This window comes from Mycena indigotica (assembly GCF_014461135.1).
Source record: "Mycena indigotica strain 171206Taipei chromosome Unknown Mind.scaff0008, whole genome shotgun sequence".
Taxonomy (NCBI): Eukaryota; Fungi; Basidiomycota; class Agaricomycetes; order Agaricales; family Mycenaceae; genus Mycena; species Mycena indigotica.
Genome location: NW_023503007.1, coordinates 3,397,698 through 3,420,779, shown reverse-complemented (window position 1 = coordinate 3,420,779; position 23,082 = coordinate 3,397,698). Strand labels below are relative to the sequence as shown.

The window sequence follows — 23,082 nt, the reverse complement described above, 5'->3', positions numbered from 1 at the left end:
TTGTTGCGAATGTAGCGAGAAAGTCAAGACGGGGGGTATACTTTGCGAGTAAGCATATTCCGATATGAAGCTTTGGGTGCGCGCCCGGGCTTGTCCTGGTGGTAGATGATTCGAGCTGGCAAATCTTGTACTGTGAGGCTTGCTGTGGGGTCTTGGCTTTCGGCGACCGTTCGTTGATGACTGGGTCATAGTCGCAAGCAGAGACAACTTTGCTGCAACTCAGCAACGAGTGGAAAAAGAGCAACATGTCGTCACTCGGCTGTGACGCGGCAATTTTTCGATGCCATCCCCACCACCGCCGCGGCGGCTTGTCCTCGGCAACAGCAGCGTAGCGGGTGTAGCGTAGGCTGGCATCAGCGCATTCCGCGCCGTCTTTGTCGAAGGCGTGCCTTGCTGGCGCCGCGCGTGTTGGCTGGCATGGGAGCCTCTTCGCTAACTTGAACACGAGTTGAAGGTGATATTAAAGTCGGTCAGTGTCACTGTGAGCGTGGCATTCCGACTCACCTCTCCGCCTTCACCGCCCACAGTCACCAAAAATGCTTGTGTTGGACATGTTAGACGGTGGTCACCAAACTGAAGATGAAGAAAGCGGGCCCATCCGAACGTGCGAGCATGCACGTCCTTCGAATGAAGTTTCGTGGCGGGTTTGGGGGCTCGTCTTGAAGCACTCGCCACAGGTTTACCACCAACGTATTTCGTCATTGAGATTCAAGCCTTATCCCAGTGAAACGTCGTAAGTGCTATGGCGCGCTATTTCAAGTTATTGCTGATGTCCTTTCCAGCCTCAGCGATGTGTTCCACACTTACTTGGAACCCGTAGTGAGCATCTACAACAAATATCTACTCGAAGGAACCTCTTTGCGCTTTACTTATGAAACCCAATCGGTCCAAGGTGTGCACTTTTTGGATTATCTCTGCGCTATACTGATCAGACCATTCCAGAGAAACAAGTTGCGAGAATATATGTGCAAGACGGTGATCACAGACGGCTGCATCTTATCCTCCACTTCATTGTGCGTTCACTCCCCTTTCACTTTGAAAGCCGGGGCTAACTACGTCAGCCCAAGGGACAATTTTGTTGGGCGGGCCTCCCAAATCCAGAACGATTCATTGAATGCACCGAAGTGTCAAGGCTCGTGGAAGAGTTCCAACGTATTGCATCCCAAGAGCATCCTAAATTTTTCGTTGTTACTGATACAGAAAGGGTCCTCCTGATCAGCCACATCCGCAACCACCATGTCACTCTGAATACCAGCCTCGTCACTTATCTGCTTGCGCCCGGTCGCCAGTCTTTGCGACACGCGCTATCTCTTCTGTTCTTCCAGGCTGAGGAGTGTGATACGAATGTAGACCCGTGGCCGAAGTTTCTTCAGGGTGCACTCAACGACCCAAGCCTGAACTTGAACCGCCCATCGCAACAGCAGCAACAGTATACTACCTTCCATGACTTCGACCGCTTCACGCTCCAGAGAAACCTCCCTTATCTCGAACAGTTTCTCATTTGGAAAAGCCAAGAGTCTAAACGCCTCAGCGCGCCTTTCATTGGGCCAGGCACGATGCTGGACGTTGATGCCAATGCTTTTCTGCGAGAAGAGATCCCGTGGCGATGTCGGTTTCCCAATCCATCGGTTCCTCCCAGTACCAAGGAATTCGTTGGCCGGAATCCGCGCCAACGACTGCGCGATGTGGACGAGATATTGTCTAACGGACAAAATATTACATTCGAGGTGACAGAAGTCGTTCGCCACGAGCGCGATACGTTCTCGCAGGTATTCTTCGGTGTCCTTCGCGCTGCAGACGGGCGTGTCTCTGCACCAATATGTGTCAAAATCTTCCTTGATCTGCTGTTTCCAGTGGATGCTGAGCTGCTTCTCGATGACTTTGGAATTCGGGACGCGATGTGGCGACTGAGATCGCTGCATTACCCCGAAGACCTGGTCAAGCGGGAAGAGGCTGCATACGAGCGACTCCACGAGCATCAGGGAACAATGGTTCCCCATTGCTACGGTTTTCATCGAGTGGGCAATTATTCGTTCGCAATGACTCGGAGCCGTTTCTCACTATTTCAGATTACTCTGCAAGGCAAATTCACGGCGTACGCTGCCCTGCTCGAAATCATCCCCGGGCCGACGCTTGCTGAGGTTGATACCTGGAACTGGAGTGATCGCGATGCTGCCACACACGGTTTTGTAGGTCACAAAAAGTCCCGATGGCCGTAATACTGACTCTCGTAACCCAGACGCAACATGTTAGAGAGTGTCTCCGGACGCTGCTCTACGCTGGGATCAACCAGGCGGACTTCCGCCCCTCCCAGATCATGCTTCCTGACGGGCCCGGATACCGACCGGAGCGCGACAGTGTGGTGCTCATCGACTTTGGGTTCGCACTGCAGCGTTTTGGAGATGAGCAGCGTCGAGATATCCCCGCGACCATGCAGAACCGAAACACCATCGACATTCTCGAGCTTAACATTCTTAGCGACCACTGTCAGATTCACACCGACTTTCGCCGCGAGATTTTTGAGCAGGAGACGTGTCATTGGAACGAGTGGTAGCGGGAGTTGGGAGCGGGAAGTTGATAAGTAATATTCGGGAATAAAATGTGTTTTCCTAGGACACGACGAGGTGGTTGCTGAATGGGAAGGAACGCCAATTTGGCCACGACGTGCTGTTGTTACATTGAATTACATAACTTTCAAGTGGTCGGATTGACGAGATGGATGGGCAGCATTCAAGTTTTGAGGCACGGATCAAACACTAGCTGACCATAGGTTCCTATGTCGGCAGGAAAGGTTGGACTTGGTTCATCATGGCTGCGTTGGGTCTGGAAGGCCGCCATCGTGATGGCATTGAAAAATTGCCACGTCACGGCCGAGTGACGACATGTTGCTCTTGTTTTCACTCTTGCAAGTTGCTGAGTCGCAGCAAAGTTGCTTCCGCTTGCGAATATTACCCAGTCATCAACGATCAGCCTATGAGCGGTCGTCGAAAGTCAAGACCCCACAGGACAAGATCTTGCTACTAGTAGCCTACTTCAAATCATCTCAAGAGGTAACAACTTGAATACTTACCACCAGTTAAGCCCGGGCTTTTAGTGCACCTGTTTGAACCAAAGCTTCATATCGGAATATTTTTCTGCGCAAAGTATACCCTGTCGTGGCTTTCTCGCCACATTCGCAACAAAATCTACGATTTCCGTACAAATTAGAGTTCAGCGCAAAACTCCTGGCTGAGCTTGTAATCCATGTGTGCTTGGCTTTCAACAATGCGTACCGGATACCTCCGGCGCGCTTTGAACTGTGCTTTGTCGGCATTGGGTGAATCGAGTTTATATAACACTCACGGCTCTCCCCGGGCCCTCTCGTCCCAAGCGCATCTCTTAACTCTCACTCTCCTTGCATCTCTCTACAGCTCAACCTCATTGCTACTATGTCTTCCGAAATTGTCTCATCCACCAAACCCTCGACCCCGGCGGTCGACACTGTCCTGGCCCTCCCCGGATTTGTCTACCGCATGCTCATGCATCTCGGAGACGACGGCGACTTTGACGCACAAGATGCCACGCTGCGCTTACTGTGTACCCTGGGCAAACGCCACATTGTGCCCCGGATTGCCTTTAACATGCTGTGGCGCGCCCTTCACGGTCTCAAGCGCGCCATCGACACTATGCCCCGTGATCTGTTCGACGACAAGTCCCCCAATCAGTGGAAGCCTCTGGTGTGTTCACTGCGGTTTTTTCCCAATACCATCATCTAACGAGTCATTATCTAGCTTGAGAACGTCGATGTTACACTTGCTGATTGGGACCGCCCCCTGTTCTGTCTTTGGCACGTGCGCGAGCTCTACCTGAACCAAGGGCCGGGTGGTCTCGACCACTTCCCCGCTGGCGACACTAACAGAATCCTCGGGACCGTGCATTGCAACAGGATCCTCCTCACCCCCAACCTGCACATTCTCACGTGGGCCCCGCCAAACAGTGCACAAGCCGACCTCTGGGCCCCATACCTCCCACTTTTCTTCGGGCCCTCACTGTCCGTATTCTTCATGCTGGTCGACAACAGCCTCACCGTGAGGGACATCTTCGACCGTCTTCCTGATGATGTTTGTAAACAACTCCAACGTGTTGTCCTCGAAAGCCGCAACCTCAAGAGCGCTCATTGGACCGCGCGGGGCATGACTCGGCTGCTTGGCCGCCTTCGCGATGCTGAGTATGTTTCAACGGACCAGCTCGGCCCCGACGACGCCGTCATGGTGGGCTTGGGCAAGCTCGCAAATCTGGCCTTCGTCGAGGTGATCGCAATGAGGGGGCAGAATGTGCCGGTTACCTCGGACCCGCTGTTTCGCTCTCTGGAGCACCTCCAGGTGATCGGCACCGATCCCGAACATGTTGCCGATCTCATCCCGGTGATCCGATCAGACACGCTCGAAAAGGTGTCGGTCGCTTACCTGTGTGGCACCGCAAAGGCGTACGAGCTGCTCTTCAAGGCGCTGGCCCATGTTCCCTCGCCGCCTGATCTCGAGCAAATTTGCATCAACGACTTTGATCCGGTGACATACCACTCAATTGGCCGCAAGCGCTCGCCGGAGGAGCATTTCGCCGCAGCGACGGAGCTCATCTCCCACGCGTGCGCCAAGCCTGCTGACTATGGCGTCCCGGCCACGAGCCTGCGTGCGCTTGCGGGGTTCTCCAACCTCAAGCGGCTGTTGCTTGTCCTCCCGCTCGGGCTCGCCGGCCTGACTGATGAGCTCTTGGATGAACTGACCCAGAATTGGCCCCATCTCGAGACCCTCTCCCTGCTCCCGCAAGTGTGCCTCCCCGTCGACATCCCTCGCTCCCTCCCCATAGAGCTCACCCTCGGCGCGTTTATCGTAGTCGCGACCAACTGCCAGAACTTGCACGCGCTCGGCCTCGTGGTTGATGCCTCCGCTCCCCCCGTCGGAGGAATTATGTCAGCGCGCCATGGCCGCCCCCGTCTGTCCACAGCTGTACCACCTCAGCGTGTCCGACTCGCCCATCCACCCCACCCCGCAGCCCGTCGCGCGCTTCCTCGCGTGTCTCTTTCCGCGGCTGTGCGCCATCACGGCCAATGCCGACGCGCCCGCCGTCTGGGGGACGCTGGCGGTGATGAGCAACCACTTCGCGTGCACGTGGCACTGCGTGCAGGTCGCCCTCCCCGAGATGGCCGAGATCTGGGAGCGCGTCCCGGGCAAGAGTTGGAAGGACATCGAGGTTGTGCAGGACGAGGATGATTTGCGCTGGTTGGGCGATGGAGAGGAGGAGGAGGAGACTGAACTTGACTGGTAGTTTTTACTCTAATACTAATAGTAAGTATGCCTAGATGGCCCCGAATCTAATGTAGACTGCAGTACTCTGTACAATCATGTATGAATCAAAAAATGTGAACCATCACATCAATCCATCATCCGAACTTGCTTCTCGCACTGTCTGCGGTATGCCGGACCGTTGCAGGTCATACGTTGTAGGACGACGCTCAGCACACTTATAAAACCTCGGCGTATTCTGCTGCGCCCAATGGGCCATCATGCTTCCTTTCTTCATATTTCTATCTGCTTTCGTCGGCCAAGCCAGAACAGCGACACCCAGCTCCAAAACTACGACCGTGGTGCTTTTTGTAAGCTGCTCCCCATTGTGAACTTCACCCAGTTGAGCTGTCTAGGGAGACTCGTTCACAGGTAAACAACACCAGATTCTGTGTTTGTTGAGTCTGACTTGTTAGACCAATCTCGCGCTCATAGTATCGCAAATGGGACATATCCTGGAAAGGACTACCAGGAGGTGTTTCCTCCGGCAGACACGGCAGCGGATGGAGGCGTCCAGTGGCCTTGGTGGGTTAAGATATGGAAAGTTATGCCGGCTGACAATGAAAGGTACCTCGGCCTTTATGGCAACTACAAGATTTGGAACTATGCGACTGGGGGAGCGGTGTGTTCGAATGCTCTGTAAGCTTGCCGCAAACCGATCAAAAAAGTATTGACCCAAAAGAACTCCGTTGTTTGGGGAACCAGACGTTGTCAGCGGCCAGATGGACTGGTTCGTGCAAGACCATATCGAAAACAAACGGCTTGGCCTGAACCCAGAGGAGTTCGTCGTCGTTCTCTACATCGGCACGAACGACATTGGCATCCACTCCTTCGCCACGGACGACCAGAGCCCTACCGTGTCGCTCGCCGATCTGGCCAACTGTCAGCTGCAGACGCTTCGCAATTTGTTCAAACTGGGAGCACGCCGCTTTATCGTCAACTCACTCATCCCGCTGGAGCTCACGCGCCTCTACAGTCCTTCGTCTGCCCCGACCATATATTATCCTGCACCACACAACGGGACCCAGTGGAATGCGCGAATCTACAACTTCGTGCAGACTATGAACGCGTTGCTGAAGGGCGGCGTGTTGGCGCTGAGGCAGGAATGGGCCGCAAGGGGAGCGTCGGTCCAGATGTTCGACACCTATGGGCTCTTCACGGAGATGTACCACAACCCGACGCGTTTCTTCAACGGGAGTGCCCCAGCAAACGTCACCGGCCATTGCCACCAGTGTCCCGACGCAGATGACTACAGGCAGTGCGGAATGTAAGTGTTATCGGATTTGTTTCAACGAGGCCAGGTCCAATTTCTTTGGCCACAGCGGAGACTGTACTCCCGATCAGCGAGACTCATTCATGTGGTGGGGCAAGTTTTTTTTTTTTTTGACTAGCGTCTCAAATCTTCTTGTTCATCTCTTACGCAGATGAACTTCACCCGAGCGAACAAACGGGGCGCAATCTTGCCATGGAGATGTTCCGTGCTATCAGCGGACATTCCAAGTTCCTCTCGTGAATAGTGATGTCATTAGCAGAATAAACCAAACATTATACAACATAAACGTTTTCCTTCTCAAAGCTGTAGTCGTCTAATTTCTTGAAGTATGCGATGCGAGCAAGTCGGTCGACTACCAGTTGCTTCATCCAACAGTTAGAAAAAGACAGGCATTGGACAATGTTGAGAAACTCACCTCAGCCTCATCTTCACTGTTATCGTCTTTTTCTCGCTCCTTGCCTTTACTTTTTGACTTGGTCTCGCTCTTGGCACTCTTTGGCTTTGTCGTCGACTTGGGTTTAGTTTTGGAGGCGGGTTTGGACTTGGAATTCGACGCCAAGACGCGTGTATTCTTTTTCGTTGGCGCCTTCGGCGGGTCTGAGGCGTCTAGTTCCAGTTCGTCCACCTTCTTCACCCTGGAAACCGGCTTCCTTCTTTTAACTGATTCCGTCTTCTCGTCCACCCTCGTTCTTTTTCTCGCACTCCGCCTAGGCTGTGGCACCGGCTCTTCGACTTCAGTTTCGGATGAAGGCTCATCTGCAGGCGGGTTTTGAGTCAGAGAAGTGGTAGGCTTTATGGGCGATGGGCTGCTGGTCACAGGGCTGAACGGTCGCGTCCCCGGCCGTGGTTTGTGTGGAGTGGAAGGCATTGCGTTATGTTGGACAGGAATGTCTTCCTCTTCAGCTGGCTCTGGTTCTGGCTCCGGTAGCGGACGCAATGCACGCAGAGTCTTGAGCTTGCGTTCGACAGCAAAGAATCCGAATGGGTCATCCTCCTCCTCCTTTTTCCGTTCCTCCTCAACCTCAGGTTCCTCCTCTACCAACGACCCAAAATCTGAATAAACAAGTTGCTGCTCTGCTTCTCCCTCTGAGCTCGGATGTCTAGACGATGTAGGTATCGGCGACGATGGCGGGAGTGATGACGGGAAGACGTTTTCGTTTAGTTTGCGTGAAGGTGCGCGTTGCTGCCGTAGTCTCGCGCCGAGAGTACCAACTGGGGCCTTGGCTCGCCGCCTGGCTTTCGTGGGCGACGCGAACATGTAGAAATATCCAAGAAATAGGTATATGACTCGGGGTGATGGTGTTTGTTGACAAAAGCGCGTCTTGTCACGTGAGGCTCTTACGAGACACCTTCTGATCGTGCCTTCGTTCGTCCAGGATGCGGCGTCTTTGGGAGAAGATCGATGTGGTCGGGCCGCCCTGTTGCTGTCGACCCCCATGGCCCCTTTGAAATTGAGCCTTGCGTGCTGGGACTACGACCGAGTCAAGGCAATCGAAGATGGGCGGGTTCGACCAGAGGGCATCGAGCTCACTTTCCTCAATCTTCGGTATGTATGCCATGAGAAAGATAAACTGGACTGAATTTACCTAGAGTAGAAGAAACGTGGGCCACTTATTTTACTTGATGTTTTACTCTGCTCAACGCCTGCAGATTCTTTCGTCAACTGCGATACCAGGAATTTGATGTCAGCGAATTGTCCTTGTCGTCCTATGTTGTACGCAGCTTCGCTCTTCACCGTTCAAAAACTCGATGTAACGCAAAGAGTTCACGCTCAACTCCCCCAACCCTCCATTTATTGCGCTCCCAGTCTTTCCCTCGCGGATGTTCCGCCACCAGTCTATCTATGTCAACAAGAAGGCTGGTATTACCCATCCTTCGCAGCTGGCTGGCCGCCCAGTCGGCACACCAGAATTCCAAATGACTGCTCCAGTCTGGCAGCGCGGGATCCTGCAAGACGAGTATAGCCTACAGTTTGATGCGCCGCATTATTACACGGGAAACGTCGAGCCCTCGAACGAGGAACGCGCCGAAAAAATACCGCTCGCATTGGCCGATAGCGTCAAGATAACCCGTATCGAGAAGGGCAAATGTCTTGCTCAAATGCTGGCAGATGGTGAAATCGTGGCCCTCGAAAGCGCGTAAGTCTGTTTCTTTCTTCATCATGGCTCTCATTGACAGATACCAGCACCGCACCATCCACTTTTGGAACCCACCCTGACGTCGGCCGGCTTTTCCCAGACGCTAAAACCGTCGAGCAGGAGTACTTCCAGCGCACGGGCATTTTCCCAATCATGCATGTCATCGCCGTCAAACGGTCTGTGCTTGCCGCTAACCCATGGGCCGCCCAATCCCTGACCAAAGCATTTGCCTCCGCACTCGATTACGCTTACGACGCGATTCATGCACGAGGAGCCTTGCGATATATCCTACCGTGGATGCAGTTCCATGTAGAGGAGACGCAGGCTGCTTTGTGTAAGGAAGGAGATGGCAGTGATGGAAAGTGGTGGCAGGATGGACTGACGGCGCAGAATCGGCGGACTCTGGACAAATTTTTGGAGTATTCCTTTGACCAGGGCCTTGCGAAAAGACGATGGCAGGTGGAGGAACTTTTCGCGCCCGGTTCGCTAGAGGCTTTCGTACTCTGATTGTTAATCCGTGCTTTTAAGAAACGTATCCTGAGACTGACAAACTGCACTTTCACGAGACAACTTGGAGGCCTGAGCTTGAATGCTGCTGCGATGTTATCACGGTCATTCAAATTGGGCAAGAATAAGTTCAAGCCGAGTTGGTCAACTATTACCTTGTAACAACTTCTCAACCGTTTCATGGGAGATCACTTAGTCACGTGCTACATACGGCTTTCCGACCTGTCAACCACCGACGGAATGACTGGATTCGTTCAACTTGTTGTCGATCCATATCTACACGACCCAGAAGAGACAGCCCTGGTCATATCGCAGGGACTACTGCTAGAGTAAGGTACTTTGCAGCCCACGGAATATGTACACAAGCTACACGCAAACGAGTCAGCCGGTTTCAAGTCGTAGCTGCCACTTGCCACCCCACATCGAGTCGGACAGTGCACCGCAGCGGCCTCACGGCAGCAACTTCACCTCACATCCGAGTCTTCTGATACCTGGGGCTGGCACATGACGGATGATCCTGGTTCATATAAAAATGCGTGTGTCGCGGCAAGTTGTCTCCAACCCAGTGAACCCACCGAACATGCCAGAAACCCTCAGCGTCGCGGTCTGCATTTCGGATGGAGTCACGCTCAGCGACTTCGTGCCTCCTATGGAAATACTCGCGGCCATAAACCAAGCAGACCACCCACTCTTTGGCGCAGAACTCCGTGCATGCATGCCCGAGGGTGAAGACGTCCCTGTCCGCATTTCCATCGACTATGTGGCTCCGGAAAATAAGCCTGTCGTCGCCTTTCAAGGGCTCATTTCACCAACAATCAACCCCACGATGACCTATGCGGAGGCGATGGAGAAGGGAAAACAGTTCGATATTTTGTGGTGTCCAGCTGGTTAGTCAACTTCAATGCGACGACAAATTTCGCCTCTTACTCGAAGCAAGGACCTCTTCCCGATCTCGTTACAGGAGCCCACAACTTCCCTGAGGATGAGCTGGCATTCATTAAGCAACAGGCGCCAAAAGCGCGGTATCTTATGTCTGTTTGCACCGGTGCCCATCAGCTTGCGCTTGCTGGTGTCCTTTCTGGTAAGCGCGCCACAACAAACAAGAAGTTCTTCAAGGTTATCGGCGTGCGTCAAGTAAACTTGGCTATCTTCTGTCTTGTTTAATCGCTTCGATAGAACTTCTCGCCTAAAGACATCGAGTGGGTCGCCCATGCTCGCTGGGTTGTTGATGGCAATGTATGGACTAGCTCTGGTGTCTCTGCAGGCAAGTCATCCGGCGTGGATTCTGATACTCACTCACCTGAAACAACCACTTAGGGCAAGACATGGCACTTGCATTTGTTGAACATTTGACCAACGCCGCCGTTGCGCGTGTGATGCGTGGAGTCGTTGAAGTTCACGAGGCAACACAACAGGACGATCCGTTTGCCGCGTTCCATGGATTGGTGTAAACAAAGCCGTGTGTATGCAACTTGACATGAAACTCTTACTCTGCTGGTAGATTGAACATCGGATGCTTTGTTGAAATGTCTCGGAAAGTTGTGAGCTTCATGCCACACAAGGGCTCCTGCACTAAAAATCAACCGAAAATATAACCCAATTTCTCTCGAGATAAGGAGCAGTTTCGGGTTTGGAAAGGAAACGAGTCTGCCGGCTAGATGATTTCCGTTCAGTTTCCATCAAGAGTCGTAACTTTCATATCACGAGAAGTACAGATGTAGTCTTATTATAACTCGGAACTGCTCGCTCGAGTTTACTTGATAATACAGTTGCGCCAAATTATTTGTCGCTACTCGACCAAAATATCGTTCATATTTGAGAACGTTGAATCAAACTCGGATCAGATTGACATTTGACAGCTAATATTTCCCAGCTCTTCCTTGTCCTCTCCGTTCAATACGAATTATACGATGCAGCCGGCAACTAGGTCCCCGCCGCCTATGGTCTTAAACGTCCAGCCATACACACGAGTCCCGCAACGCGTTTTAGCTGGTAGACCATGAGCCGAAGGTCCACGGCCGGGAAAGCAGGCAAATCAGCAATTCCGACTTTACAGCGAGGGCAGGCGTGCCATAGTTGTCGATACCGGAAGCTGGTGCGTCTATTCGATATACTAATAACCTCAGTCTGAGCCCTCAAAGCGGTGTGATGGTGTTAGACCAACTTGTGGACCATGTCTCGACGGCGAGAGGCAGGAGGATTGCGAATACACCGGAGGAGCTCGAAGAGCACGAGCTGAAATTCTTCAAGAGAATATTCGCTCCGTCGAGCAGAAAATTTCCGAGCTCGAGGCACGAAGGTCGTTGAAGAAATCACTTACTTATCATACTCTCAAAGCCGGATCTGAATACGAGTTCGCCTTGACCATCGAACTGTGCGTCTCGCTCCGGATTTCTTTCGACTTCTAAATTGCCCTACAGAATAGATGCGGTCCTATCTTGCTCCAGTCAGCTCGGGTTCTTCCTAGACTGTGCACATTTCAGGCGATCGGCACTTGCTGAATTGCCTCCCAACCATCCATCCCGTCCCACTCTTGCATTATGTGCTGCCGTCTATCTCTGGGCCTTCCATATTCTCAACACTAGTCATCAAATACAGCCCGCCTTCCTTGCTTATGCAAGCAAATTGGCAGCTGAGGGTCTTTCTAGCAGCCACCCGCGAAGAATCATGCACACCCTCCAAGCCGAAATCCTTCTTGCACATTATTTTTTTGCTTCCGGACGCTTTCTAGAGGGGAAGTATCATACATCAGCTGCTGCAGCGATCGGGTCATGGGCATCACGAACGGGAGCCTTGCCGTCCCCAAGTGACTCACTCGAAGGGAGGGAACGGTCGATGGCCTGGCGAGTAACAGTGGCGTTGGATCGGACGTGGGCTGTGGTTTTGCATGAAGAGTCGCATTGTGCAACACTAGAGCCTGAAGGCGACCAGAACGAGCACAATATCGAGGCATTGTTTGCTAAAGCTGCGATTCTCTGGTATCAGACCGAGGCATTGGGCCGACAATGGAGGACTGATATGACCAGAGCGGAAGGCGCTCGCTTCAAAAGTGCTCTCGATGATCTTGTTCTCGCATTGGAGGAATTAGATCGCGATTTCGTTGTGGAGGAGTCAGAGTGTGATGACTGGTTAGTGCGACTGGTCGCTCACTCTGTCACACATGCAGCCGCGATGCAGCTTTATGGGCTTCTCAGTCATCGCTCTGCGGAAGAACATATGCAACGACGAAGGTTAGACGCTGCAATTGATATTTTGGAACTGGCAGTCAATATTCCAGCAACTTTCAACACTTGTAGATTTGTCAACCCAATTTTGGGGGTGAGTGCTTTTTTTATTCTGCTTCAAAATATTGACCATATCGTAGCCGATCTGGCTCGCAGCTGTTGGCACAGTGGTTACTGAAGCGCAGTCTCTCCGTTTTGAAGGCTTCGAACCAGAAGCTGGAAGGCTGAGCACGATTCTACGTCAAGCCATGTCAGCTATTAATGTCTTTGCTGAGACTTGCTTATTATTAAGTGGGTGGTATCCTCTCACGATATGGTTGGTATGCTTTACTAATAATAGTATAGCGAATCAAATATCCTGGATGCAAGATTCGGTTGCTAAAATGTAGTCGTAGTGCCTGGCTCCTATCTTATCTCATTGATCAAATGTGTTATGTGTGACGTGGATGTCATCCGAGCAAGCGCCCACCGCGGTTATGCCGCCATCGGTGTGAGACCAAACGAAGCGTGCGACGAATGCAGTACAGGGTGCCCTTCTCGTACCCTCAGGTTGCTCAGCCGTACCCCATGGGCCCTGACCCGCGGCAAAGCATTCCCTACAATGGCATGCCTGGCCCTCCACCCTTTTCAATTCCGTTTCCGAACTGGCATGGCCCCGGCCCCATCCTGCCGACGCCTGATGGGTGGTACATACCTCATAGTCCAGTTATCCCTGTGGGCTTACCAGTTCCTGGCCCGATTCCTATTCCAAATAGGCCTCCAGGCCTTCCTCCTCCTCCCGCTCCCCCCGGCATTTTGAAACCACCAGAAGACGCGTGGATTCACGACTTTTGGAAGGGCAGATTTGCCCCATTTCCAGGCAGCCTCTCGTCACCGACATTGGTCAAGAAAACGCCGTCCCGTGGTGTTCCCATCATCTCTCCACCTGCTCACGACACGTCGACATCTTCCAACTCACAATCTCAACCCCCACATGCTAACTCTCACAACCCATTCGAAACGCCTTCTTCGTCCAAATTCTCCACTCCATCTACTCAGGTATCTTGTAGGAACTTCATCTTGGGCCCAACTAATGAGACCGACAGGAAAACCAAGAAAACAAAGGAAAAGATCTAAAAAATGACGAAAAGAAACTTGACAAATATGTGCGTCGTATATTCATCCTCAGACACACACTCATGCTCAAACCCTCCAGGCTGATATATTTATTCCCCAATATCTTCAAGACATCCAGAATCAACCACACACATTGCGGCCTCTGCCGCCGATACCCCTCTTTCCCTCCATCGAATATATGCAAACCTTTCTACCACCGTCGCTAATCGACGTATCTACCGCTGGAAAATCTTCTATACTCACTTATCCGCCTCCTGCAACAGCACCATCTATGACGACCTCCTACTACCAACATTGGAATGCTCTGCTCTCTTGGGAATTGCATAAACTTGCTGTTGACAAGGAGCAGATCATTCTCTGGAAAACACACATTCGGATAGCAAATTGGGATGCAGCCACCTTCCAGTTGGCGGTCCCAGGTATCCGTGAAAATACGCCAAAACTCGATCTTGGGGATGTCATCGTCCTTCGCGAGGTTCTCGAAGCACGGAGGGCTGGGAGTGGAATCGCATTTGAAGGTGCGCTCCAACATTCTAGGACACGGCCGAACCATTGACAACTACAGGTGGTGTGGTATCGACACGAAAACGGGAAGCACTGATTCGTATGTTGCGAATATTTACCTGGACCATGTTAACCGTTCACTCTAGACTTTTATTGTCCCGCCCTCAAGGCTCACATCCAACAATTCGTTGGACCCGTAACCCCACCTCAGCCTTCTCACGGAAGCAGCATTCTATACACATCAGAGTCCAATATTCCCTTATTATTCAACATCTCCTTCATCCCCACAGCACGGCCGACATTCCTCATGGATGTCGCCTCGCAAACCGTTCATGATGCTATCACAAGTAATGATGACGACGATCGGCGGCGAACTGCTCGGCGATGGATCTTCCCAACTCCCGAAGACGTTCTTGACGAAGTTCAACGCCATTTACCGGATCAGAGTTGGACGGACACAGGACTGAATGAGCAACAAAAAGTTCGGTTTTGTTCTACTTGGTCAATGCATGTGTTTCGTTGACAATGACATTAGCTCGCCGTCTCCTCCATAACGCTTCATGAATCGCCAACGCCTTATCTTATTATCGGTCCACCTGGCACTGGGAAAACGCGAACAATCGTTGAGGCCGTACTCAAGATTATTCACGTGCACCCCGAGTCGTGTATTCTTCTCTGTGCCCCGTCAAATCCGGCTACCGACACACTAGTCATGCGTCTACGATCGAAACTTATGCCTCACCAAATGCTGAGGCTCAACGATCCTAACCGCACATTTGCGGAGGTACCAATGAGCATTAATCAATACTGCTGTATGTTTTTTTTTTCTGTGTTATTGTTCATTTGAACGATTTCCTAAAATAGATATCGAAGACGACCGGTTTTCCATACCTCCGTGGGAATCTCTCCTTCAATACCGTGTCATTGTGTGCTCTTGCTTGGATGCTGGCATCCTCGTCGATGCACATTGCACTAATAATATACTGGCCCGTCTAGAAGTTGACATGATGCGGTTGTTGCATCCCGGACGATTGCGCAAGGAGCCCATCGCTCCTCATTTCACCCACTTACTGATTGATGAGGTGGGTCTCTTGTCAGGGGAGAAGACAACGTGCATAACTATCTTCTCTTGTAGGCTGCTCAAGCCGCTGAACCAGAATTATTGATTCCTATATCGGTTGTCCTACCTGGACCTCAGCCCACTCCTTCAGCTTCAAATTCGCCGGTGACGGGTCTTTCGTTTGGTTCAGTCAAGCCCACAATAACACCCCAACTTGTGTTGTGCGGGGACCCAAACCAACGTATGCCTGATTTAATCTTGGATTTTTTCTAGTTGAGCATCTTCACAGTCGGTCCGATCGTCGCCGCTGACGCTGCAAGGGACGCCGAGCTGGATATTTCTCTGTTACAGAGGTTATACGATCGGGAAGCATACAGTAGCCTCGTCAAGAAAGGCTTCACTCTTTTGCTGTCTTCGCATTTCAGACCCCTCACCAACCTCGTCAAGGTATTTTTCCATTCTTGTCTTCCCTCCGATTGATATTAACGCATTGTCAAAGAATTATCGCAGGTTTGTCGTGTAATCGGTATAATATCCAAGTCTTAACATTGCCCTAGTCATCCCGCTATCCTCATGCCTCCATCAGCAATGTTTTACGACGATTCCCTTGTTCCCTGCGCTGTCAATGGCGCGGTCACGTGGTCTAGGCTTCCCAATCCACGATTACCTCTGATGTTTATCGGGAGCGATACAGAGGAGGAATGTGTTGATGAAGCAAGTCACAAACACGCGTTTCCACCATCCTGTCTAACGATTAACAGCGCGCATCTTGGTACAACAGCGGGGAAATCAAGTGCACTGTTGATACCATCACGGCCCTGCTGGCCGAAGGCGCATCGTCTGACCCGCCCCTCAAGGCTTCCCAGATTGGAGTGATGTCGCCCTTCAGGGAGCAAGTATGGAAGATTCGTGAACAATTAAGGAAAGTCGGGTTGAGTGCGGTTGACGTTGGGACGGTTGAAGGTGAGCACATGATGTGAGCTCTCTATGTCGAAGACTCCACGCTTCATAGATTACCAAGGAAGGGAGATGCGTGCTTGCATCATCTCTTGCGTACGCTCCAGCACTAGATTCCTCAAAGACGACCTGGCACGTGGCTTAGGATTAGTGTATGATCGCAAACGGTACACCTTTCTTTTCCTCCAAGTTTACGCTCTAAGATGCTCTTTCTGCAGAATGAATGTGGCTATCACCCGTGCCAAAGAGCTTCTTGTTATCGTCGGCAACCCTGCCGTGTTGCAACAGGACCCATTTTGGCGCAGCTTCTTACAGTTCACCGTCCGCAATAAGTTGTACTTGGGTCCTCCACTCCATTTGGAGATGGATGGGAGCTTTATTTCGCGACTAGAGTGCGTGTTATCTCGTCTTCATAGCAAAAATGCTGATCGTTGACCGTAATGTGCTAGATCTGAGCTCGTGGATGGTATGGATGACTTGGATGAGGAGGAGCACGGCGTTGCAATTGCTGGTGGTTTGGCGAGGGAGATATTGAGAGAGTGAATGACTTGGAGTTCTTGTCCTATAGTCTTATCTCCGACCGAGACGCGCTGAGCTTGGTATTTCAGCGTTTCCGAGTCGAATACACCATCAGTCTGGAGCCAAGATTCATCAATGCATCGACGACGAGCTTGTCTTGGATTGGTTGAGAAGTGTTACAGTTGCTGTTTATGATTGTAAGAAATCCAGTGCCGAGTAATAAAGCCAGACGGGTAAGTAAGATGAGAGCCTGAGTAGAAAGGAAACTTACTGTATCACAACTTGTTTATTGATGGGGACGATAGCGTTGATGGTTTGACGTGTCTCCACGTCTTCTACCTATTTCGCGATATACGATGAGGAGGAGACGAGCCACAATTGTGTGTTTAGCCGCCGCAATTGGAGGCGCTCTCGCGACTTCCAGCCCTCCTGTCAAGGTCACCCTCAAATCCGCATGGCCTGCCCCACCACTTCTGCTTGAAATAATGTATGTCATGAACCCGACTTTTGTTGGTGTTGCTCACCATTTTCGAAGAGAAACCGTGGCGCAGGAGAACCCGGATGCCTTCTTCACGCTATTGGACCGCGTCTCTGACCCAACTACCCATCCAACTCCACAACCGCTGAGTGACGAAGCCATACAACAATATGCTTTGCAAATCGCGGTTTCTCGTGGCCTTCTTGTCGACCGCGGGTCCTTGGCTACCGTAGAGATGAACCTCGGTCTTCACGCTGCCACACCGAAGATTGAAGCGTTCTACCAGTACTATGCAACCCACGTTAAGGATCCGAAATGTGGTTCGTGGGTCGACTGGTATGGGGAACAAGTTTGCGACCTCGAAAAGCTATCTCATCTCGCGGGAGTGGAGACTATAGAGTCAAGCAATGCTTCAGAGACGTAGTGCGTATTTTGGTGGACCTGCGAATGTTTTTTCCTGACCCTCGGGCAGTCCTTCATTCCCCAGACCGCAACTCCTTCCTTTCGACCATATTCTGCCTTCCCCGGCACGCACTATCGATCGACCGCCCCGCACCGCGATTCTTTACGCGTCCATTGACTCCCCCAACTTCCGAGAACTCCACACATACCTCTACGACCTGGCGGACAAACCATCGCCGTCCATTGAATACGTCGTCAGACACATCCCGGTCGGTGGCCAGTCGCGACACCTGCTCTCGGGATATGGAGTTGCTCTAGATTTAAAGAAAACGGATTACCTTGCAGTAGATGACAGAAACACGGGAACTGGGAAGGTTCCTACTCAGGAATCGAAGGCGGAGTCCGAGATTCCAGAGGTCGATCCTGTTTTGGCCCTAATAGAAGCTTATCCTGAACGGGAGACTGTTGCGGGAGATCTCGACGACAAAGCAAAAGCTCGTGGGTTTTCTGTTTGGCCACCAAATGAAGCTGAAACTTTTGCAGTTCTTGGCTTCCAAGCGACACAACTCATCGCCGACTCTTCTGAACCGCTCGCAACTCTGACTAAACTCTCTCAAAACTTCCCCAAATATATCAAGTCACTCTCTCGTCGAGTTATTGTCAATGAGAGTCTAGAAACCGAGATTCATGCGAACCAGCTCAAGGCGCAAGCGGGAGTAAATTTATTTTGGTTCAACGGAATGATTTTGAACGAAAAGGACGTCAACCCCATGGGTCTGCTCCGTCTTGTCCGCAAAGAGAAAACTATCATGAATTCGCTGGCGGGTCTCGGTCTATCTCGTGCTCAGGCAATTGAACTGCTGTCGCACTCGTCCGTCAGTGCGACACAAGCAGAGTCTGCGCTCGATAATGTTTTTGACGCTAGTGACCGTCCAGAAGGCGGAGATGTAATCGTGTGGTGGAATGACCTGGAGAAGGACAGTCGGTAAGTGGTCGACTCTCGGTTAGCTTTGGTCCCATAATTTTACTCCAAGATACGCTCAGTGGCCTACCTCTATACACGGTCTCCTCCGGCCGCTTTACCCCGGGCAATTCCACAGTCTCAAGCTCAATCTCTTCAACATTGTGTTAGTGCTTGACTTGTCAGAATCTTCGACTCTCGACATGTTAACTTCCATCTCCAACATCATTAACCGGGGCCTTCCATTCCGATTCGGTGTCGTCCCGCTCACAGAGACGGAGGATGGTCTTAGGATGGCCAGAGTGTTTTATCATGTGGTTAAAACTTATGGTCGCAAGAAGACCATGTTGTTTTTGAGAAAGGTGAGGAGTTCCAACACACCCTCTACTCCACGGGATTGAGCATCCTCGTTAGGTGGGCGAGAGCTTCGGCACAGCCAAGCAACCCTTGGATTGGAGTGCGGTCGAGACCATATATAACGAGCTTCTGGAAGAAGCGGCTGACAATGCCGAAGCTACCGCGGTAGATTTCCAAGTTGTTGTTGCTGCAGATCCAGAGAGCGAGGTTGATGTTTCGATCCAAAGGGGAAGTCTATACGCCCATCGACTTGGAGCAGGCAAAACTGTCGAATCTGGAAATGGACATGCGTTTATCAACGGCAAACATCTCGACGTGGACGATGTACGCCCTTGGGTACTGTTTTTGGAATATGACCGAGTTTTTCTAGGGTTTCTGGCGAGCAATGCAGACAGAGATCGGTCAACAACTGCAATTCTTCCAAGAACAGGTCGGTTACTAGTGGGGAGAATAGAGCAAAAAAAACTGATCTAATTCGTGTCAGATTTATAGCGGTAAAATCACCGATGAAACCAGCAGTGGTATCTCGACCTACTTCTACGATCAACCGACAACTAGCTTACGTCGCAATCGCTACATATTCCCTGCCTCTGGCGAAATGCGTGTCGTCAATGTGGCAGAGCTGTTCAAGCAAACCCGGTTCTACATCATGCCCTCCTCGTTCATCTCTGCTTGTGGGCGTCAACTCAAATGTTCTTCAACAACTGATAATGTTTCACCAGCATCAGAGCAAATACCGCTCACATTGTTCCTCGTGGCCGACTTGGACTCCACGGAAGGATTATCATTGTTGAACGACGCTCTTTTGTCAATGGTAGGTTTGACCTCTTCATTGTGACCCATCTTCGGCTAAGATTAACCCACAGAACAATGAATCCAAGACTCGTATTTCCTTCATTCACAATCCGACGAAACTCGAAGCAGATTCTGTTGAACGGCCACCGGTATCATGGCTGATATCGCATTTGATTGGCAAGGGCCTACTCTCAAGGGTGGCCCCAAGTACTTTGCGGTGTGTTTTAGGCCTCGAAAGTGCACCACCAGTACCCCAGGACTCGCAGACCCCAATTGGGAATGACTGTAACGCTCTAGAGTTGACTGGTGGAGTTGGAATATCCGGCTACAGTGCAGAAGACTATGCAACATTTGTGACCAGTAGCCGTCTTGTCGCACGCGAATTACAGTTTGCTCCTGGACAACAGGGTCTTATTGCCAACGGACGGGTATGTTACCCTTCTATCACACCATCCCTTTCATTGATCGGTTATGCAATAGATTGTTGGTCCGTTGCCGCCCAATGCCGTCCTCACAGTAGACTTCAAGACGTTGGAAAACTTCGAGCTGAGCAGGAGGGCTCAACCTGTCATCTCGGCCATTGAAGATATCAACCCTGAGCTGCTTCAAACGGATCGTGCCTCTTCTGCTAATCTCATATCAATTGCAACCTCCGTTCTTGGGTCGCTGCAGGCAGCTGAGCCTGGTGGAGGTGGTATATTTGATCCGCCAAAGCGCCCTAGACACCGAAACTACCAGCTTTTGGATGGAGAATACTCTTCCTTCCAGTATGGCGATAATACCACTGCACTGTGTCACATTGCTGTTCTGGTCGATCCTCTTAGCGAGTACGCTCAGAAATGGTCGAGTCTTTTGGAGGTAACGTGTTTAAGAGGCATCCAGTTGTGTCTAAAAATCCCTTCTAGTGGATTTCGCACATCCCGGATATTTACATCAAAGTCTACACCAATCCTGCACCCCACGAGGAGGTATACTCTTATTTGTACGACTATTGATACGATCAACACGTGACTAGATTCCGCTGAAGCGCTTCTATCGCTACGCCCTCCTGCCCAATCTTGCATTCGACTCTGATGGGTATGTCGGCCTGTATATTTCTAAATATACACCAATCATTTTCACAGTAACGAAACTGGAGTCCAAGCTATTTTCGAGAATCTCCCAATCGAACCCATCTATACTCTTGCAATGGATGTGCCACCGTCCTGGCTTGTGCGACCACGTGAAGCTCTCTATGATCTAGATAACATACAGTTGGGTCGCCTCTCGCACCCCAGTTTGGATGCCGAATTCGCCCTGGACTACTTAGTTGTCGATGGGCATGCTCGAGACCCTTCGACCAACGCACCTCCGCGTGGCCTCCAACTGCAACTTCTATCCGCAGACTCGCAGCCCGTTGATGACACGCAGGTCGTGGCGAATTTGGGGTACCTTCAGTTCAAAGCCAAGCCAGGGGTATTCCATTTGGAGATTCGAGAGGGACGTGGACGAGACATCTTCGTGATGGAAAGTGTCGGTAATGAAGGACTGGACAGCCGGACCGTCGAGGAAGTGGGCAACGAGATCGCGGTTACGAGTTTTGCGGGTCTTACCATCTATCCTCGTCTCCGCAGACTGCCAGGTATGGAGCAGGAAGACGTCCTCGCTGCCCCTTCTCTCGGAACAAATGCTGGATCTGGCGGTATTATCGATGACATCGCTTCACGGTGAGTTGGCTTCGCCCGCTCCTATCTCTGCTCAACTCGGTCAAGGATGAAATCTTTCTTTGGCAAGGGTCAAGACTCCCCATCGACTGGAGTGGTACCTGTGTCCGACGGACAAGCGGATATCAACATATTCACTGTAGCCTCGGGACTTCTTTATGAGGTGCGTGATATCGTGGAATCCTGAATAATGCTGCTGACGCTAACTAGCGATTCGTGTCTATAATGATCCTCAGTGTTCTTAAGAACACCAAGAGCAGCGTCAAGTTCTGGTTTATCGAAAATTTCCTATCGCCATCATTTTTGGTACACATCTCCGTTGATCCAGAGGTCAAAGACTGAAGGACAATGTCAGGAATTCATCCCTCATCTTGCCTCAGCGTACAACTTCCAATATGAACTGGTAACGTACAAGTGGCCATCGTGGTTGCGAGCACAGAAGGAAAAGCAACGCATCATCTGGGCATACAAAATTCTCTTCCTCGATGTTCTGTTCCCCATGGATCTCAAAAAAGTTATTTTCGTCGACGCTGACCAGATTGTTCGCGCGGATCTAAAGGAGTTGATTGAGATTGATTTGCACGGAGCGCCTTACGGTTATACGCCGATGGGCGACGACAACACGGACATGGAGGGCTTCCGGTTCTGGAAAACAGGTTACTGGAAAGACTTCCTCCAGGGCATGCCATATCATATCAGGTGAGCAGCACTTGTATGTCTTTTATCGGGCTCATCGTGGTAGTGCGCTCTATGTCATTGACCTCGTCCGGTTCCGTCAAGTCAGCAAACTTGTCTTTCTTTCTCGCTGATTGTTGGCTGATAACCTTTTTAGCTTGCCGCGGGTGTAATATTATTCATGGGAGTGTTCCATTCTGTCTGATATCGCAACAGGACATTCTTCGTGGTCAATACCAGGCCCTCTCTGCTGACCCCGGGTCGCTTGCGAATCTTGATCAAGGTAACATTTTTCTTCACCACTTCCTGTACCGTTCTTGACCACCACAACTAGATCTTCCGAACAATCTCCAGCGCGAAGTTCCCATCGTGCGTCATGTTAACCGTATCTCCCCGCTTTCCTTGGCTGATTAGAAGAAAGTTCTCCCTCCACGAGGACTGGTTATGGGTGCGTGTTCTGCTTTGTCACACATCTTGGTCCGCTAATTTCTTCTCACAGTGTGAGACGTGGTGTGCGTCTGCTTGAGCTTGTTTGACGGGAATTACATCGCTCACTTTGATCGCAGGTAGTAAAGACCGCCTCCACCGGGCCAAAACAATCGACCTGTGCCAGAACCCTCTTACGGTGCTCAATTGTGCATATTTTGTTGTGACTGCGGTGGCTCAAACCAGTTTCAGAAAGAGCCCAAACTTGCACGAGCCCGGCAAATTCCCGAGTGGGAGGAATATGACTCTGAAATCTCAAGATTTGCACGAAAATTGGCCGAGGACGGAATTATCCGTTCGCAGATTGTTTCTGCCGACGTCAACGCCCTTGCTGGCAGTCCCAATGAAGCAACCAAAGTCGACGCACCAGAGCAAAAAGCTTCGTCTACGCCAGACGACCAGCCTCCACTCGACAGCGAAACGTCAACGGAACGCGAACGAGACGAATTGTAATAGCATACTTAGCTCAAGCTGCGTCATAAAATGTCCTAATTTATTCCTCTGCTTTCTCGTGGATCATTTGACTCCTGTGGCGCCCGAGTTTTCTTCTTTCATGTTTCGGCACTTGGCTTTTCTCTTCACGGCATGGGCGAAGCCGTATGAATG

At 51.2% G+C, this 23,082-nt stretch overlaps 7 protein-coding genes across 7 annotated transcripts; 6 read left to right on the top strand and 1 right to left on the bottom strand.

Moving 5' to 3' along the window:
- Window positions 1-536: 536 nt before the first annotated feature.
- MIND_00956800 (uncharacterized protein) lies at window positions 537-2,554 on the top strand (the record flags this gene model as incomplete). Its single annotated transcript, XM_037366184.1, has 6 exons — window positions 537-733; window positions 783-892; window positions 943-1,013; window positions 1,062-2,018; window positions 2,070-2,189; window positions 2,240-2,554. The coding sequence occupies 6 exons, from the start codon at window positions 537-539 to the stop codon at window positions 2,552-2,554; spliced, it is 1,770 nt and encodes a 589-aa protein (XP_037217596.1).
- An 874-nt stretch (window positions 2,555-3,428) lies between these two features.
- On the top strand, window positions 3,429-5,304 carry MIND_00956700 (uncharacterized protein; the record flags this gene model as incomplete). The annotated part of the gene is made up of 3 exons (XM_037366183.1): window positions 3,429-3,716; window positions 3,771-4,948; window positions 4,998-5,304. The coding sequence occupies 3 exons, from the start codon at window positions 3,429-3,431 to the stop codon at window positions 5,302-5,304; spliced, it is 1,773 nt and encodes a 590-aa protein (XP_037217595.1).
- Window positions 5,305-5,542: 238 nt separating this feature from the next.
- On the top strand, window positions 5,543-6,834 carry MIND_00956600 (uncharacterized protein; the record flags this gene model as incomplete). Its single annotated transcript, XM_037366182.1, has 7 exons — window positions 5,543-5,632; window positions 5,678-5,693; window positions 5,738-5,846; window positions 5,889-5,960; window positions 6,004-6,588; window positions 6,618-6,691; window positions 6,746-6,834. 7 exons carry the CDS (start codon window positions 5,543-5,545, stop codon window positions 6,832-6,834), a joined length of 1,035 nt encoding a protein of 344 aa, XP_037217594.1.
- Window positions 6,835-6,866: 32 nt separating this feature from the next.
- MIND_00956500 (uncharacterized protein) lies at window positions 6,867-7,897 on the bottom strand (the record flags this gene model as incomplete). The annotated part of the gene is made up of 2 exons (XM_037366181.1): window positions 7,010-7,897; window positions 6,867-6,956 (listed from the first exon to the last, which is right to left on the bottom strand). The coding sequence occupies exons 1-2, from the start codon at window positions 7,850-7,852 to the stop codon at window positions 6,867-6,869; spliced, it is 933 nt and encodes a 310-aa protein (XP_037217593.1). The 5' UTR covers window positions 7,853-7,897.
- A 133-nt stretch (window positions 7,898-8,030) lies between these two features.
- On the top strand, window positions 8,031-9,239 carry MIND_00956400 (4,5-dihydroxyphthalate decarboxylase; the record flags this gene model as incomplete). Its single annotated transcript, XM_037366180.1, has 5 exons — window positions 8,031-8,140; window positions 8,185-8,196; window positions 8,245-8,308; window positions 8,359-8,732; window positions 8,780-9,239. The coding sequence occupies 5 exons, from the start codon at window positions 8,031-8,033 to the stop codon at window positions 9,237-9,239; spliced, it is 1,020 nt and encodes a 339-aa protein (XP_037217592.1).
- A 580-nt stretch (window positions 9,240-9,819) lies between these two features.
- MIND_00956300 (DJ-1 protein-PfpI domain-containing protein) lies at window positions 9,820-10,690 on the top strand (the record flags this gene model as incomplete). The annotated part of the gene is made up of 4 exons (XM_037366179.1): window positions 9,820-10,126; window positions 10,177-10,364; window positions 10,416-10,503; window positions 10,557-10,690. The coding sequence occupies 4 exons, from the start codon at window positions 9,820-9,822 to the stop codon at window positions 10,688-10,690; spliced, it is 717 nt and encodes a 238-aa protein (XP_037217591.1).
- Window positions 10,691-11,238: 548 nt separating this feature from the next.
- MIND_00956200 (uncharacterized protein) lies at window positions 11,239-22,929 on the top strand (the record flags this gene model as incomplete). The annotated part of the gene is made up of 45 exons (XM_037366178.1): window positions 11,239-11,334; window positions 11,381-11,613; window positions 11,660-12,557; window positions 12,604-12,783; window positions 13,022-13,501; window positions 13,549-13,608; window positions 13,659-14,097; window positions 14,145-14,183; window positions 14,230-14,564; window positions 14,619-14,895; window positions 14,948-15,165; window positions 15,219-15,384; window positions 15,433-15,590; window positions 15,643-15,653; window positions 15,701-15,848; window positions 15,905-16,106; window positions 16,156-16,267; window positions 16,319-16,492; window positions 16,550-16,639; window positions 16,686-16,816; window positions 17,010-17,106; window positions 17,155-17,520; window positions 17,570-17,997; window positions 18,043-18,484; window positions 18,534-18,822; window positions 18,875-19,141; window positions 19,188-19,247; window positions 19,302-19,491; window positions 19,540-19,631; window positions 19,684-20,040; window positions 20,093-20,470; window positions 20,518-20,580; window positions 20,628-20,689; window positions 20,737-21,318; window positions 21,364-21,478; window positions 21,526-21,621; window positions 21,671-22,014; window positions 22,058-22,094; window positions 22,148-22,159; window positions 22,207-22,273; window positions 22,325-22,359; window positions 22,412-22,438; window positions 22,490-22,502; window positions 22,557-22,615; window positions 22,669-22,929. 45 exons carry the CDS (start codon window positions 11,239-11,241, stop codon window positions 22,927-22,929), a joined length of 9,186 nt encoding a protein of 3,061 aa, XP_037217590.1.
- Window positions 22,930-23,082: the final 153 nt, after the last annotated feature.